Consider the following 16,553-nt stretch of genomic DNA (forward strand, 5'->3'; position numbering starts at 1 on the left):
TTGATCTATTCTTGTCCAGCCGTCTTGTCCCTTCTAATTCCAGTCGAACGTACATCTTAATTCATCTATTCTAAGCTGAGCTAGTCGAAATATCCTTTATTCACAACATGGATGCACATGTATACTACAGTAAGTCCAATCATACAAATATCTTACAACCATTTTCCCTACTACCTTCCTACCTTTCTACCTTCCTACTGATCCTCCACCATTAAATTTGACCATTCCTTCACTAGCTCTCCTCCCAGTATCGAACCAACCTCCTTGTTCATTCCTATTCTGACTAGATGAAATGATCGTCATCCCACTTCCTTCCCTTTCCCTCTGTTGCTTCCCTTCCGGACCATTCTCCATTTCAACACTTGCCCTGGAAGAATCCCTATCACTACTGACTCTGCTCAACTCGCTCTCACTTTGAACTACACTATTCGGCGACACTCTACCATCCGAAGAGGGTAATCCACCTAATATACCTAATCCGACCGAAGCTGATATACTCCTGGGCAAATTCGGTCTTTGTGGTTGTGGTGTACTCGGTCGACCAGGGACATTCAACGTGTTGTTATTATTGTTGTTGTTCGTAAGGGCAAGACCCAAGGAGTTGACTCTATTCTCCAACCATTTAGCAAAACTTGACGACATACAGAAACTAGCGTAGAAATCACTCTCCACTCTAGATTTCGTACTCAGTCCCTTTGTCTTGAATAACAATGGATTGGGTCCATGATTACGTAGATGAGTTAGGAAGTTAGGTAAAGAAAAGGGTTTGATTACTCCTGCTGTGTGCTGGTTCGTATAACCTGTTGATGTGTTGGATGATATCGAAGTTGAGGAAGTCGACGTGAGTGGAGATGTTATGTGATTTGGTATTGGTGAATGAGACGAAGGAATGGGTGTCGAAGATAAGGTCGGAACGAGTGTTTGGAAATATCGATTCAAGGGTACGAGGAACCGTTCAGTCAATTGTTGGAAATGAGTCCGTAGAGCTTCGTTGCCTTCGGGATCTGCTTGACGAGGTATATTAGCTAAGATTCGAGAATGCATTGGTCGACCACTCACCATCCAAATTTCCCTCAGCTACCAACCCTTCCAAACGCTTCAACAACACTCTGTCTTTCTGCACGCTCCTATGTCTCCTACTTAGGAACCCCTCAGGTGTGTCCCTCATTCCCGGACTGGCGACCGCCGTCGTAGCAGGACTAGCACCATTTTGCATTATCCGCCTTGTCCGCTGCGAAGGTATCGATATGACGTTTGGCCAATGACTAGCAGCATTTCGGAAGAAGGGATTCGTCACTCCTACTATCACACCTGCTTGGGGTTTATTCGAGTTGACAAGTAGCGAGAAATCGTGGTCGTGAATGTGAAGGTATGGTCGGAAGTCACCTGCAGGAGGAATCTGCGATCAACAGAATAAATATAAGCTAAGGGAAATCATAGTGTTCGAGGAGATACCAGCTTACAGGTCTCAATAAATCACGTAACCACCATACGATCTCTGAACATGTTTTGGGATCTGGTGCGATGATGAGTAGAGGTTCGGCCAAGATAAGACACTCCCATAATGACCACAAGGAAGGTAAGAACGATGCAAAGGCTCTAAGGGGCGTTGAGGTGGGTAAGGCAGCAAGAATCTAGATGTGGGCAAAATACGGAATCAGCTTCTTCTCCACGCTGCATGGTAAACTCTACACACAGGTTGTTTCGAAGTGGGTGAGGATATCCCAAACGCCTTTCCTATCTGCGGTGATTCGGTGGTATCGGGCAACTTGACGTTGATCAAATCCGTTAACATGGGTAATTCCAAAATTGAGTCGGGTGTTGGATCAGGCCTGTTTCACAACAAAACTCATGAGCTCCTCAGTCTTGACGAATGACGGAAGTTTTCAGCTCACCAAGAAGCTATGGAATGACAGGCTGCTTCCAAAGCCGAGTACCCGTATTCGAAGAACACAGGAGCTACTTTCTGCAAGACAGCTGCGAACAGTGCTGGAAAAGGGAGATGAGTGAGAATCACGAGGGATTTCTAGAACAAACCCATCAAAATTAGCGATTCGGCTCACGAACGGCTCAACAGGAATCAGTATATATCGCCCACCTGCATATAACCCCTTGTAATTCCTTTGTCTCGTCTCTGCTCAAACCACACAAACCCATATAGCCACTCTCTACCTCTTTCATCCCATTTCCTGTATTCTTCAGCTTTATCACCAGGTTTCGCCGTTCCAGGTGTCCCAATCACTCCATTGCCATTTCCCGGTCCACCAGGTAGAACATCGGCTTCTCCAGGTGGATCACCCACTTTGAGATCTATCATTTCCTCTTCGACCGTTTTCACCACTCGATCAGGCATGGGGGAAGGTGGTTCCGGTTGAGTGAGGGAAGATGGATCTGGGGGTATATGCCGTATCTTGAATGAGAATAATATGGAACCTTCTGAGAAGAGGGATGTATCAGGGAAAGAGGAGAATGCACTGTGATGTAGGATAAAGAAGCAGTTAGTACATGGAGATCAGAATCGTAATCACTGATCAAGAGGCACATTGGAAGAAAGACAGTTTTCGCTCCCTAAGATTGCTCAATTCCACATTCTTCTGTCTGAGCTGGCTGTCCGTATTCCTTCCTTGCTCAGCTAGCTTGATACTGGGGACATTCCATTCAGCGTCTCTCATCCCTCACATCCCTTCCCGCATTTTGCGACCCTTCCCAGAGTTTCCGATACAAACCCAAATGGAACAAACTCACACATTCTCTTTCTCCCCCGGTCCCCACCTCCTATCACCCGCCCTTCGTTCCACCACAGGACCCCTCTCCAAATCGAAATTACACACCACGACTTCCTTGACCCACCTCGACATCTTCCTACTCGTCAAGTCATTGACCAGAGGTGGTGGACGGGGTTCGCCAGGTCTCCTACTCCATCCTATCTTCGAGCTTGGTGTACTATGCACATGAGCAGAGGAGGAAGAAGGGGCAAGAGAGGAGTTCGGTCCTGATTGACGGGGTACATCGGTGGAGAGGGAAGGTAACTTGACGTTTAGAGAGCGCGATCTACCTAATCCCGAGGAAGATCGTCGAGAAGATGAAGGTCGGGCTGAGGAGGAAGATGAAGAAGGGGAATTATTTGTACTACGATCATTCCCAGTGGTTGGAAGTGAGAGTGAGTCCACCTCATCATTTAGGTTTACTATACCTTGGTGAGGGGAAGGTACGCTTGGACCTGCGTCTGGTACACCAGGAGATCTGGTAAATAGAGATTTACCGAATAATCTCTGATTAGGTACAGATACGTCTCTTTCTCTCGAATGAGCTTGTGGTCTAGATTGAGGTTGCAAGCTTGAAGAAGATTGATCAGAACTACTTGGTCGTCTGGGTTGAGGTTGAGGTTGGTGGAAATGAGATGAAGAAAGTGATATATCACCACTATCTTCGTCATTGAGCGGTGTATCCATTGCGCTCATTTGTGTTGAACTATTTATTCTAGCGTGTTGATAACATATGGGGAAATCCGGATGAAGAGTATCTCGCTGATTTGATACTGATGCTGATACAAGAGTGAAGTTGAATGACAAGATACAAGAACGGGACGTTATAACAGATGAGATCAAACCAACTCCAATCCGAGCGCGTCCATGGTTTTGTGACGTATCATGTTATGCCGATCACGGTTAGTCTCGTTGTCTTGGTCATTCTCACTGTCATTGTCATTGTCATCATTATCATACATCATTCAGACATCCATCCTGCTTGCTTGTATATCGTGTATATACTAATCAACTATAATACATATCCTATCCTAATCCTATTTGCAACTCAAAAGATCCATGTATGATCCCATATCATTATCCGATCCTAATGACTACTAACAAAAAGAAGAGGTCGTTACCACAGCCTAATCCTGATCCTGATCGTCCAAAATGAGTGTTCACGTATCGTATGTTATGTTTATGTTTATGTTCGGGTGTTCGGTACAGTAGTAATTGGTATCAATAATTTACACTGTACAACTATAACTATCGAAAAGGGAAAAAAGGAATGTCTATAATTGTCTATAATGGGTCTGGTCGTTCATAAAAGAAAAGAAAAGAAAGAAAGGGTTTATCCTTGTTTGTTGTAACTGAAATACTGATCATTAGTCGAATCATGCAATCCCGTCGAGGGAGTATAATAATTCGAGTGTCCACTTAATGGTCTACTTGAGGCAGTAGATTGTCTAGTCATCATCGGCTGCTGGTGCTCGTACGTTTGCTTTTCGTTATAATCTGTAAATCCACCTTTAGCAGCTTGTTCGTATGCCTGAGCAGCAGATATCCTATCTCCAGATCCTATCTGTTCTTCTTCACCATGAGTTTCCGCTATATAATTATTGTTGTTGTTGTTGAAATCTGGACTAATCCTAGTGGGTGGTGAATTCGATAAATCGGAAGTGCCAGAGAACGAAGGTAAGTGTTTAGATCCGAAAGTAGGTTCGTAGTAGTTGTCACCGACAGGTTCCATTATGGATGTTCGTCTGTTCAACATGCTTTCAGGAGGGGATCGACTGTTGTCGGTGTTCATATCCCTTGAAGTGACGTTCGGTAAGGTAGGCTCAACCTGAGTCATGGCAGGTTGATTCTCGGTGGAATCATCATCGGAAGCTACGAATCGCTCGACTTCCAGACCGTCTTCGATTCGGTGTGTATGTCTTCGCCAGAAGTATCCATATCCTATCACAGAAGTATGAAAGGTTAGCTTGCTATACGCCTATATGCAACATGGGAGGACTAAAGACATACCGAGATTCCATATCAAGCCGAAGAGGAGCAAGATGGTAGGCAAACCGAAAGCCACGATAATGACGAAACCAATCACAGCCCTTGGGATAGGTTTGACTCCTATGCTGGGTATGAAAGCGATCAATAGTCCAAATGCGATAAGTCTAAACAACGCAAGGGTGGATGTGATCCAATCTCCCTTTCGATCCTTGTGCGGCCGACAAGCTAAGAGCGAAATAAAGACGATGAATTCCACCACGACGTTACCGATGACTTGAGCCCAAGCCGAAGTAGGTCCGAAAGAGATGAAAGCCGATTTGGCTATCATTCCCAAGATCAGCGGAGCGAACCAGAAGAAATGGAATTTCTGTCTGTAGGCTCGATATAGTACGCCGACCGAATGGAACCATCTGTATGAGGTGTACAAGGGTGAGATCCCAGGGGCGGTGGATGACAGTCTTCGATTTCTCAAGATCGATAAGACGAATACGGTCGCGAGAGGGACCAGAACGAGAAGGATGGAAAGGACGGCAAAGAAGATGGATAGACCGGAATCCCCAACGTGAAATTGCCAGAATCCAAAGATGAATATGGGGAAGAACCATATCAGGCACTGTGAGTGAGCGTACAGATTTAGTGATCATGATGTACAGTAACCTGACCAATTCGAATTAACTTACCAATCTCAATGCATTACCAGCACAGAAACCCCACCACATCCTCCGCAATCTACCTGCCCAACCAATCTCCCTCTTACCTCTACTCGACCTCTCCACAAGGAACAGCACACCAAATAGCAGGACATGGAACACAATGGCGATAGCAATGAAGGCTAGGAAAAAGAAGAAGACCGTTGTGAAAGCGTTGGCAGTCGGTATACTGAGAGTATTGGTGTAGACTGGTAATCCACTTGATAATTCTGAAGTGGCATTTTGAGCTAGGGCAGAAGCGATCCTAGCTCTTTTATGTAATTCTAGATTGTTCACATTGGAATCTTGAGGGATAATAGCGTTGTCTGCCAAGAAAGTTTGAAATGTCGATTTGGAAGACATAACTTCGTTCATCGATGCGTAGACGTTATAAGGTGAGAACTTTCGATTGATATATTGTACGTCCGAATAGGCATTGGAATCTAGATGACCACCAGTCTTGGATCTCATAGTATTGATGGAATTTTGAATATGACTCGATTTGAATAAGCCAATGGCCCAATGGAAATTCTGAGTGAAAGCTGAATAAGCCAATGGGTAGTTCAGGTGCATAAGACCGGATGCGGCTGCCGATTGGAATAGGTATAAGATGTCAAACCATCTATACTGAGCTGGTGAAGGTGAGTTGACGGCTCCAGTATGGAAGAGACCGACCAGAAGGGCGACCAATGTGAACATTCCTGTTGCCCATGATACGGCGGATTGTCGGACTGACCAACCGTTGGACAATGTCGCTTGAAGACACGCTGCGACTTCTCCGGTCTCCTCTCGGAGGAGTTGAATACGGGCGTAGGCTTCAAGATTGGGTATCGTCCATGCTATGCTAGGTATCTGGGAAGAGTATTTCGTTGGGATCGGGTATGTTCCGTAGCCTGGTGTATTCATATGAAAACAAGATTAGCGATCTCTTCTTCAGTCCGATAAGCCCAGAACAACCCTCCCTCGCTTTTTCGCTCGCAGATCAGAGACAGGTTCAACTCAACTCACCGGTGAAATTAACCTGCGGTAAAGGACACACCACTCCCTGGAAATAACTACACAGATCCAACGTCTGATTGACAGGTTCGATCCCATACACATTAACGTACAGGTTTGCCGAGACGTTCAGATTCGATTCGACCGAAGCGAGCGAGAAGGAAAATGTGATTGATCCGTTTGATTTGTGGTAAGCAATATCGAATTGATCTACTAAGACTGCTTTGGCTTCGGCGCAGTATGTTACAGAGTTGGTATAGAGGGTATCGCCGGCTTTGGCATTGGCGGACGATAAGAAGGGGAGGGCGAGGAGGAAGGGGTAAAGGGAGAAAGAGAGTGAGGGGAGACGCATCATGAGGTGGTGAACAGAGGATGATTGAAAACAAGCTAGATGGACAGGGAAGGTAGCTGATGATTGATCTGTCAAAGAGGTTGATTAGCAATCTATGAGATGCACATTACACATCGATGACCAATGATGAGGACTCTGATATGATTTCAACTCACCTTTGTACACCCTCCCTCAGCGGTCCTCAATTCCTCAATATCTTGATCCTCAATCCTCGAATAATCAACGCACAAAAAGCGTTTTTTTTTTCTTTTAGAGTGACGAGGAGAGATGTTACTCCACTTGTGAATTTGATGGTTACTTAATTGTAACAGGTACAAAAAGCGCAATTGTATGACTCCTTCTCAAACGCCCTTCCGCCTTGTTGTGCTGTGATGGCAAGAGACAATGGAAAACCTTGTTGAGATGGGATGAGCTGTTAATCCGTCCGAAACCTGATTCTTGATTCTTGACTCTTGTCTTGATCGCAGTAACCGAAAAGTTGATGACGGCCGAACGATCCTCTCTCCCTCGGGGACAATCTTCACACGCGTCTCTTCTGCGTCTTGATCTTCTTTTCTTCTAAGTCCTTTGGATAATCTACTTTCCAAACGCTGCGATTGTAATTGCTATGTATACAAAAGGAACAACTACCAGAAATATCGTACAATACAGAGATGAAAGATACTTGCAAGGAATGGACTCATAGCGATACGATCATGAAAAACCTTTAACTGTGAAATAACCGTTCAGGATTAAGCTTTGAGACAGACCATCTCAGGGTCCACCCAAAAATCAGGAATCAAGCCAAGTGCTAAAGAGCAAAAGTAGTGGCGATAAGACTGACGTCAATTCCCAATCCTACTCGAGTATGGATCACGAGCTATTCTGATGGAATGACGATATTAACTATTCATGTCAGATGGGAGAATGATGGTCAGCAGATGGTTGAAACGACTGATACTGTTATTATCGGTATGCTAACATCGAAGAGTACTCACTCGGTCCAATGACTCAATGACGTCTGTCAAAAAGCACTGACACTGAACATCCCACCTATCACGGCATCGTAGGGGCTGGACATCATAACTTGTTCCCCGGCACAAACGACAAAGTACAAACTACGTAGTTTGATTAATCATCGTCCCAGATGTCTGGGTCACTCTCATCGATCACTGATCACAAGCAAGCAATGCATTGTCCACTCAAGCATGATACCCACCATTGCACGCTACAGAGCTGACTCAATTAGTGTATGATGGCTGTACATATGTTGTAGATGGATTTGGTGTTTTGTTCATAGATTATTGATTGTTGTTGTTATTTTACCACAAAGATATATTCACTTTACTTTTCTGTGCAGACTGAAACTCCTTATTTGATGAAAAGAATCCCTAAAACAAATAACCTGATGAGAAAAATGTGAAAAGTAAGATATAAAATATGTAACGAATGTTATGATACGGTGAAGGAAAGGAAAACGAAATGAACGGAAAGAAAAATTCATAACAGAAATGTGAATTGACCTTTTTTGATGTTTTATGATCGGCTTTACTTCTTTTCCACCTCTGTTTTCTTCCTTGTGCTTAAGCATCAACTTCCATCTTCTCACTATCCTTCTTTTCAGTTACTTCTTCCTTCTTCTCTCCATTTACCGCTGTGGAAGCTGGAGCTTCACCGTTCGCAGCTCCATTAGGCTTGTTCTCGCTCGAAGCGATGAAATCCGTCCATTGGTGCATGAGTTTGGAAGCTCGATCGGTGATTTTGAATTCTTGATTGCGAGGGATCTCGTTTAAAGTCATGATCTTCTTCATCACTACGACCACAACAGAGTATTAGCATATTAGCCTCGGCCGTTGATCTTGATCTGTTTAAATACGAGGAGAAACTCACCTTTACCGATCTTGGAATACTGTAAAGCATCTATCGTCATTGAATCGTACGACTCGATAGTCTTGAATAAGTCATCGTAGCTTGGCATTTCCTGTATTGTGGCGACGATAGTTAGATCTTGATGCTCGACCTTCATTTGATGGCTGACTCACCTCAGCAGATGGCAATGACTTGCTCAGGAAGGCTCTTTGAAGTTTATGCCTCCAATCCTTGACCTTGACGCACTCAGGGTTGGAAGCAAGGGGATCTGTATAAATCTGATCAGCTACGATATCGTCCAGAATGCACAGCAGATGTAGCGGAGGAACACTCACCGTCATCCACAGGCTCCTGGTTCTCAGGCTTGGATGCTGGTGGTTTCGATCCTTTAGTAGCGGTAGATTTAGGTTTAGCGGCTGGTTTGGATTTGGATTTGGAATCGTCGTCTACGGTAGCCTATAGGAAATAAGAATCAGTGTTAGTCGCGCCACCAGATCACACCCCGAATGTTCTTTGGGTCTAAAGTTCCAGGAATTGTCCATCTCCTCTCTCTCATCGCACTGTACGGTAATCTCCCTAATATCCGAAATATCCTCTTCTTTCACAGCATCCTAGGCATATCACAGCACATCCCTTGACCGTTCCCGCAACCCAATCAGTCACCAAAAATTAAGAATAATCTGAACTAACCTTGGATTTAGTAGTTTTAGCCTTTTTACCGTCTTTCTTTTTCTCCGGAGCAGCTCTCTTCCTCTTTCCACCGGTGGTAGCCTCTTCCTCTTCCTCATCTTCAATTTCATCCACCTCATTTTCATTCTCAGCATCTTCCTTGGCCTGTTGGAGATCCGCTTGTTGAGCGTCCCATTCGGTGGGATCTTGAGCGGTTATGTACGCTTCTCTCAATCCTCCAGCAGACTTTCGGTGAGATTCACCGAGGTAAGCGGAGATGTCAGATTGGCTGAGGGGTTTGATCTCTTTCGATTGGAGCCATGAGCTAAGAATCGGAAGTAAATGGTAGATCAGCATGTGACAAAACCAGATGAGGGCATGTTGAACGGGAGATGGGAAAGATTATAACAGTAATCCATGATACGGCATGGTGAGATGAGATGAAATTTCAAGATGAGTGAAGGGATTTGGGATTGGTGAAAAATGACAAGATGAAGATTCTTCAAAACTCACAAGTCACCAGCTGGGAAGAATTGACAACAGAAAATCAAAGGGTTCTTTCCTGGTCTTTGCTTCAAAACATTACGAGGGAGTGTATCTGGGTTGGCGATCTGTCAAAAAGATACCATCAGCATATTCCCACTCTAAGCGATCAAACACAGTAGGGGGTGAAGAATATAGGATGACACTCACTCTAGCAGCTATTATCCAGCAAATCATGCAATTCCAACCAAAAAACCATCAGCAAAAATCATTGCACACCAAAAACTTCGTTCGTTGTCGATGATTGAAAATGATCTGGATGAACTGGACATCTATCACTCACGCCAAGGTGGATAACCCCTCAATCTAGCCAAGACGATCTCCCCAACTTCGAAATTTCTCTTCTCGTCATTATTATTCGCTGAGGCTGTTGATTTCTTATTTGACGCTCCACCACCTGTCGAAGGTCTACCTCGTGGTTTCGATGATGGTGGTTTCTTAAGTGGTGAAGATGATTTTGGTTTTTCTTCTGTTGCTGCCGCTGTAGCTTGTGCTGGGGCAGAGGATGAAGATGGTTTCTCGACTGTTTCAGCTGGGGCAGACGCGTCTACAGCTGGTGCTGCTGATGTTGATTCCTCGGCTGACATTGCTACGACAACCACAGCCGATATCAGCACACATACGAGTAGACCTGATGGAGGGATAAACAGCAGTATGGGGGAGATGGGAGAGGTGGACTTACTATTGACGATCTAGACGCGTGATCCGACTAATTGGTATTCCTTGTCCTCGAAGTGAAATGAATGAATCGAGTGCTATGCAAGAAATACAATATCAGCGTAAGTATAAGTATGAGTATGAGCGTATGGGTCAGTAAGATGTAGATGCCTACGTTAGTTATGCGGTGTTGTGGTATGTTGTTATATCGAGGGAAGAAGGAAGAGTGTGATGATGATGAGATTGTTTTTGGATCGTATGGTATGGGGGAGTTGACTAACGTGTTACCATAATCGGTTAAACCGCCCACTATGATATCACGCTTAACGAGTGTAACATTAACTGCCAAATGCGGTAATTCAACCGGCGTTATCGGAAAGACGTGTTAGGTTAGGCTCCCATCTCGTTTTAAACCTCATATAGGCATGCGTAGCGGCACACGCATGGTCGATGACGGTCAGAGTTGTCCGAGAGTGATTGAGCGATTGAGCGATTGAGCGATTGAGCGATTGAGCGATTGAATCACTCACTGTAACACTGAATTCACCTTTGTCAACGACCCTCTGGCTAGGAAAACAAAAATCAGATCTCACCACAGAGATATCAAGAGATAGGAAGATCAGGATGCGCTCCTCAAGCTCACTATCGATTCTGACTGCCGCTCTACTCGCTTCTCCAGCTTTGGCATTCAGAGATACCTCCCCTTTGTTGCTATGGAACACCGATCCGTAAGCTGAACGTCTCACTGTTTCGTTCAGAGGACATCACGATCTGACTTCCTCATGTATCGGTTCTTCAGGAGTCGAGCATTTGAGGAAGCTTCCAAACTTTTATCTGGATCGGCACTAGCACCGGCCGACGAGGTTTATGGTACATTATCGAGTCTGGGATGCGATTGGGAGACCGTAGTGGTCGTTCATAAAGATCAAGTGGGTTTCTACATCCCGATCCGATATATACCGTATCAGATTACACAGCCATCTCCTTCGTATCGTCGCTCACCTGGTTATCGTTGCTTGTAGCTGCACTCATCTCAACTCGCCAATCTCAATTACCCAACTCACGATGCTCACCTTCATATACCGTATTTGACCCGACCCCACAAAAGGGGATTAGATGGTGCATTACAAGGATGGGCCGAATCGTGTGGTGCTGAGGTAGTATCTTCCTTCGACGAGCGTGTGGAAGGTCAGAAGAATGTGATCCTGATTGAATCAGCTGAAGCAGAATGTGGGTGATCTGCATTCAACATTGCTTTCTTTCCCTCTTGGGCACCCCAAATCTCGCTTCGGATCTATATACATACGGTGTTCTTCCGTCTGGCAGCGGTTACTTCACTATCCTTGTCATCATATCACCTTGATCTGCATATACGTCTCACCTGAATATTGACTAATTTCTTTGTCTTTCCTGTTAGCATTCCCCTCCATCCCCTCCTCCCTTCCTGAACCATACATCCTCCTCCTCACCGGCTCCTCTTCCTCTTCCTCTTCACAGGAGAAAAGACAAGAAAGACCATTCCCAACGCACATCACCCATTCAGCCAGCGCAACAACCACCTTATCAGGTCCGACCTCCACTTCCACCTCAGAGCCCAGCAACACACCGAACAGAAACTCGACTATCCCTTCGAAAGATGCCCCATTGCTGGAAAGAGTCCAATTATTGACTACTCCAATTATCACCTCATTGTTGATTACTTTTGGAATCTTTTTGCCGATCTTGGGATTCGGTATTTCCATGTTGACCTCTATTCAAGTCCCACCTAGGATGTTGGAGATTGGAAAATCACTTTCGGTAGGTAAAGATAGGAAAGATCAATAGTATAGTAAGGTGATATACTAGTGGTAATCGACCAACAATGTATTTTTTCTCTTTCCGAGTTCATGTAGTAGTGAAAGGATAAAGATGGAAGGTTGGTTGGTCGGATGTTTTGTGTGTTGTTAGAAGATGCATTCATTGTATGCATTCGAATTTGATACCACTAATGTTCAAACAGATGGAGCAAACTGTTGTCGCACAAGGCATTCATATTGGTATATAGATGCATAAAGACCAAATCAAGCGACAAACGATACGGATTTACTTCCTCATAAGTAAATATACGTTCTCCCCAACTACCACACTAGCGAGATGTCGGTACGATCCTCTGAGAGCCATGAGCAAACCACCAAAAGAGAAGTATGCGGTGCTATTGAAAGTGGACATACAGTGAGGAGAGACATACGACAGAGATATTGAAGATTACTCACGTTTGATTATCGCCCTGTGCTGAGTCGTCAAATTTGTAGATCTACGAGGATAAATTACAATAGCGTCAGCTTCGATTCAAACTTTCCATTTATGTCTCTCTCCCTCACAGGCACTACGTCTATCGCCCGTGTTTGGTATTTCTAGTACCGTTAAGACTAGAAAGGTGGTCTGTAGTCTACCGGTTCCCCTCCTCGTTGACAACCCTCTCAGATGTGTGATTCGCATAGGGAAGTCATACACACCTTTCCATACATGACATAATCGTAATCCTCCCCCAATCCCATATTTTCAGATCTCCACAATTCTCTCTTTATCTTCTTCGTAGACTGTCCTTGTCCATCTTCGTTTTCCTCATCTTCCTCTGTATTCAATTCCTCAGGAACCAACGTTCGAGCTATAGCCAAGGTGAACATCTCGCCTACTTCCAGTGGATACAGTTCGTTGGCTAAGTCAAGGGTGAGGGACATGTTGAGATTGTGAGAAGGAGCTGTTATCCTTGATACTATCATACAACCCACCAATCTCATCAGTATGTACATATCATAATAGCGAAAGTTGGGACGCAACATAAAGACACACCTCGATCGAACTTCTTTCCATCTTTATCAACTGTCTACAGTTCCAATACTGCTATCAGCTTACAATCTCCTTAGGCGATAGAGCACAGACCAGCTCACCTCTACTGTGAATCGGTCTTCGAAAATTATGTTAGATGATTCGGCCATATTGTCTATTCGTTTCTGTATGTGAGAGGAGAGGGATGAGAGAGGGAAGGAATGGGAAGGTTCGGCGCTGACGGATCTGCAAGAAGGTGTAGGGGCTGAAGTCGGGTGAGGAGGCGGTGCTCAGAGGCTTGGGTATGGTAGCTTGTTAGCTGATCTGTACGTTTTATGTATAACGGTTGTATCTATGGTAAAGTGAGTTAGTTGTTCACCACAATCACTCACAGCGAGGAGGGTTGATGTTTTCAACTTTGACTGGAAATTATAGTTTATATGTTGTACCCATTTAATGTGAGCCATTTGACTTTTTGCTGGGATTCTGGTTTTTGCCGCTAGAATCGAACATTCCGTTGACTTTTGAATCTCTTTAGCGATCTTTCAAAATATATCACACTACTGCATCAAGCAACAACAATATCTGTCATCACGAGGTTCAACTAAGGAGCTAAGGGCTAGATCACCCATTTTCAATATTGGCAAGGGGATAAAACAGAACTCAGACTCAAGACATCTCATCTCCAAAGCGAATACCCATATTTGGTAGTTGTCGAAAAACCATTATTCACCAATCTCACCTTGCTCAAGTCCATCCAATTTTATAATCCAACATGTCTCACGGTGATCATTCTCGAGATCCATGGTGAGTCCGTGACTCATTATGATCATTTTTCTTTCGACTTTCAATGGACACGAGCTAAGAGCTAATCCGACCCTTACAGTCCCTATGTCATCCTTAACGATTTCGGAGGAGCCTTTGCAATGGGTGCGATAGGTGGTGGTATATGGCATGGTATAAAAGGAGCGAGGAATAGTCCGAGGGTGAGTCGGCACTCACTTCACCCACCGAGAGAAATGGAATATGCTAAAGGTATTCTGTGTATAGGGAGAACGATTTGTAGGCTCAATGTCAGCTATAAAAGCCCGAGCGCCAGTATTAGGAGGTAATTTCGGTGTATGGGGTGGATTGTTCTCGACGTTCGACTGTGCGGTCAAAGGGTATAGACAAAAGGAAGATCCTTGGAATGCTATTATCTCGGGTTTCTTGACGGGTGGAAGTTTGGCTTTGAGAGGTGAGTTTTTTACCCCTTGAGAAGAATTGGCAGAAAATAGATGTATACGCGAGAAGAAAATGTAGGGGAAAAAATTATACCGCTGTGTAGTGCAAAATGATGAACTGGGAGCTGTCGCGGATGATAGCTGGTTTATCAATGATCATAAATATGATTGTATGCTGAACTTGATATCTCACTTATAGCCGGTCCTAGATCAGCGTTCGGCTCAGCAGTAGGATGTGGTATTCTCTTAGGAGTGTTTGAAGGTGAGTTCCTGCACTACGTTCAGCTGCTTGACCCACATGTTTATCTCAGTAGCTGACATTTTGCATGATATAGGTGTCGGTGTACTCATGAATCGAATGTTCGCCCAGCCGATCCCTCAGATGCAATGTGAGTGGATTATCCCCGAAGCTGTGGTGAAGAGTGACATATACTGATTCCTTACGAACCCTTTCAGTACCCGAACAAGCACCAGCATCACCTTCACCAGCTGTCGCTTAATACCATCCATTCATTACCTCTATCCTTGGGATCCATACTACGTAGACTCGACGTTTGGCAGTATCACTTCTCCAGCATGCATATGTTATATATAGATAAAGGGTTCTGTCTGCCGTTTGATTCAATGATCAAGATTCAATCTTTCCGATGCATAGGCGAGGGACATGAAAATTGGCATTGCGATTATGATGAGATCTGAAGGCAATAACCCGTCTCACAGACACCAACAGCTAGCTGGATGATGTATTCTGTTCATTATGCAAATATTATACGCCAGGCTAATCATCCCATTGTGCTATAAGATGTATGATACAATGTACATTATATGCGTCGCATCTAATTGAAGAAAGTCCTTCTTAACCCAAAATACCACATACTCTATTTTATCGACCTTTCTGTCGAGTTGAGTAATCTATATAGAATGTGAAGAAGACCATATCAGTAAACCGTCTCGACTCAACAATTAATAGATCGTACTCACCTCTAGGGGATACTACCAAACCTCGTCCCTTGGATGCTCCTCTATATACAGTCTCGATAATATCGATAAGCTATAACCGTCACATCAGCTATTGTTCATACGTTCTTTCAGTATTTGTCATGGGGTATCGTAGATGCAGACCCACTTCTTGTTTATCCGTTATCGCCCAATTGCTACAAAACCACACTTCAAGTCAGCTGAAGTTGTAGCACAAATGAATAGGCAGCTTACATCTTGTTGTTATCACCTGTACCCAGATCAATCATAATATGTTTATTTCTGCAGTATCATTATGATCAGCATTAGCTTTTCCATGACCCCAACGGACATTATACATATACAGAAACACGTGAAGTGGTTTGTGGAGAGAGACTGACTCACCGATAGAAAAACATTAAAGAACAATTATCATACAACTCGTACATCTTGTTAAAATCCGGTACTTGCGTTATATCCACTAGGTAAATGACCGCGAAATTCTGTACTTTCTCTGATACGCCGTATAGCGTTTCGTCAAGTGCCATACACTCTTGGTCGTGGTCGTGACCGAATCGAATGCAGACGACTCGATCTTCCTCTACGAGGATGGCTTGGTCGACGTGCCATCCTGAATGTAAGCTGAGAGTAGAATAACAGATGGATGTTCAGTAAGGGAAGGGAGGCAACGGTTGGATGGAAAGGGAAGAAGAAGCTTACTGGGTCATAAAATAGGACATGATGGATGGATATCTCCTATTGTCGGCTTGATCGGGATATACAGCTGGGATGGACAATGAAGGAAAGAACGGAGCGAGAGGTTTGATGCAGATTTATTTGTTGTTGTCAAGCTTCGAGTAACCCTATGGTGGAGGTCAAGCAGGCAAAAGGAAAACATTCGAAATATCAACAGGAAAGATACTTGGAACTGCGTCATAATCTATCTGTCTATCGTTTCGGCCTACTTTCTTTCGTTGGAAATTCAATGAAAAACTTTGAATTATCCATTAAGCATTTAACCATCGGCTTCAACATTAACACCTCGATCCAGCTTTAA

At 44.2% G+C, this 16,553-nt stretch overlaps 7 protein-coding genes across 7 annotated transcripts; 2 read left to right on the forward strand and 5 right to left on the reverse strand.

The window, feature by feature from the left end:
* Positions 1-186: 186 nt before the first annotated feature.
* On the reverse strand, positions 187-3,461 carry L199_005185 (uncharacterized protein; the record flags this gene model as incomplete). The annotated part of the gene is made up of 7 exons (XM_064890899.1): positions 187-1,004; positions 1,060-1,399; positions 1,464-1,634; positions 1,697-1,832; positions 1,896-2,026; positions 2,099-2,474; positions 2,746-3,461. 7 exons carry the CDS (start codon positions 3,459-3,461, stop codon positions 187-189), a joined length of 2,688 nt encoding a protein of 895 aa, XP_064746971.1.
* Positions 3,462-4,098: 637 nt separating this feature from the next.
* On the reverse strand, positions 4,099-6,791 carry L199_005186 (uncharacterized protein; the record flags this gene model as incomplete). The annotated part of the gene is made up of 4 exons (XM_064890900.1): positions 4,099-4,706; positions 4,776-5,367; positions 5,435-6,336; positions 6,452-6,791. The coding sequence occupies 4 exons, from the start codon at positions 6,789-6,791 to the stop codon at positions 4,099-4,101; spliced, it is 2,442 nt and encodes an 813-aa protein (XP_064746972.1).
* Positions 6,792-8,353: 1,562 nt separating this feature from the next.
* Positions 8,354-10,438, reverse strand: L199_005187 (uncharacterized protein; the record flags this gene model as incomplete). Its single annotated transcript, XM_064890901.1, has 9 exons — positions 8,354-8,583; positions 8,661-8,751; positions 8,813-8,907; positions 8,975-9,085; positions 9,139-9,250; positions 9,330-9,633; positions 9,822-9,919; positions 10,002-10,009; positions 10,135-10,438. The coding sequence occupies 9 exons, from the start codon at positions 10,436-10,438 to the stop codon at positions 8,354-8,356; spliced, it is 1,353 nt and encodes a 450-aa protein (XP_064746973.1).
* A 694-nt stretch (positions 10,439-11,132) lies between these two features.
* On the forward strand, positions 11,133-12,332 carry L199_005188 (uncharacterized protein; the record flags this gene model as incomplete). Its single annotated transcript, XM_064890902.1, has 4 exons — positions 11,133-11,236; positions 11,308-11,437; positions 11,531-11,738; positions 11,926-12,332. 4 exons carry the CDS (start codon positions 11,133-11,135, stop codon positions 12,330-12,332), a joined length of 849 nt encoding a protein of 282 aa, XP_064746974.1.
* A 258-nt stretch (positions 12,333-12,590) lies between these two features.
* L199_005189 (uncharacterized protein) lies at positions 12,591-13,486 on the reverse strand (the record flags this gene model as incomplete). Its single annotated transcript, XM_064890903.1, has 5 exons — positions 12,591-12,699; positions 12,761-12,801; positions 13,004-13,263; positions 13,341-13,374; positions 13,439-13,486. The coding sequence occupies 5 exons, from the start codon at positions 13,484-13,486 to the stop codon at positions 12,591-12,593; spliced, it is 492 nt and encodes a 163-aa protein (XP_064746975.1).
* Positions 13,487-14,091: 605 nt separating this feature from the next.
* L199_005190 (mitochondrial import inner membrane translocase subunit TIM17) lies at positions 14,092-15,039 on the forward strand (the record flags this gene model as incomplete). Its single annotated transcript, XM_064890904.1, has 6 exons — positions 14,092-14,123; positions 14,203-14,302; positions 14,367-14,553; positions 14,739-14,801; positions 14,875-14,928; positions 14,996-15,039. 6 exons carry the CDS (start codon positions 14,092-14,094, stop codon positions 15,037-15,039), a joined length of 480 nt encoding a protein of 159 aa, XP_064746976.1.
* A 383-nt stretch (positions 15,040-15,422) lies between these two features.
* L199_005191 (thioredoxin-like protein 4A) lies at positions 15,423-16,236 on the reverse strand (the record flags this gene model as incomplete). Its single annotated transcript, XM_064890905.1, has 6 exons — positions 15,423-15,451; positions 15,521-15,590; positions 15,666-15,693; positions 15,752-15,799; positions 15,902-16,138; positions 16,217-16,236. The coding sequence occupies 6 exons, from the start codon at positions 16,234-16,236 to the stop codon at positions 15,423-15,425; spliced, it is 432 nt and encodes a 143-aa protein (XP_064746977.1).
* Positions 16,237-16,553: the final 317 nt, after the last annotated feature.

Source organism: Kwoniella botswanensis, chromosome 1, assembly GCF_036426115.1.
Source record: "Kwoniella botswanensis chromosome 1, complete sequence".
Lineage (NCBI taxonomy): Eukaryota > Fungi > Basidiomycota > Tremellomycetes > Tremellales > Cryptococcaceae > Kwoniella > Kwoniella botswanensis.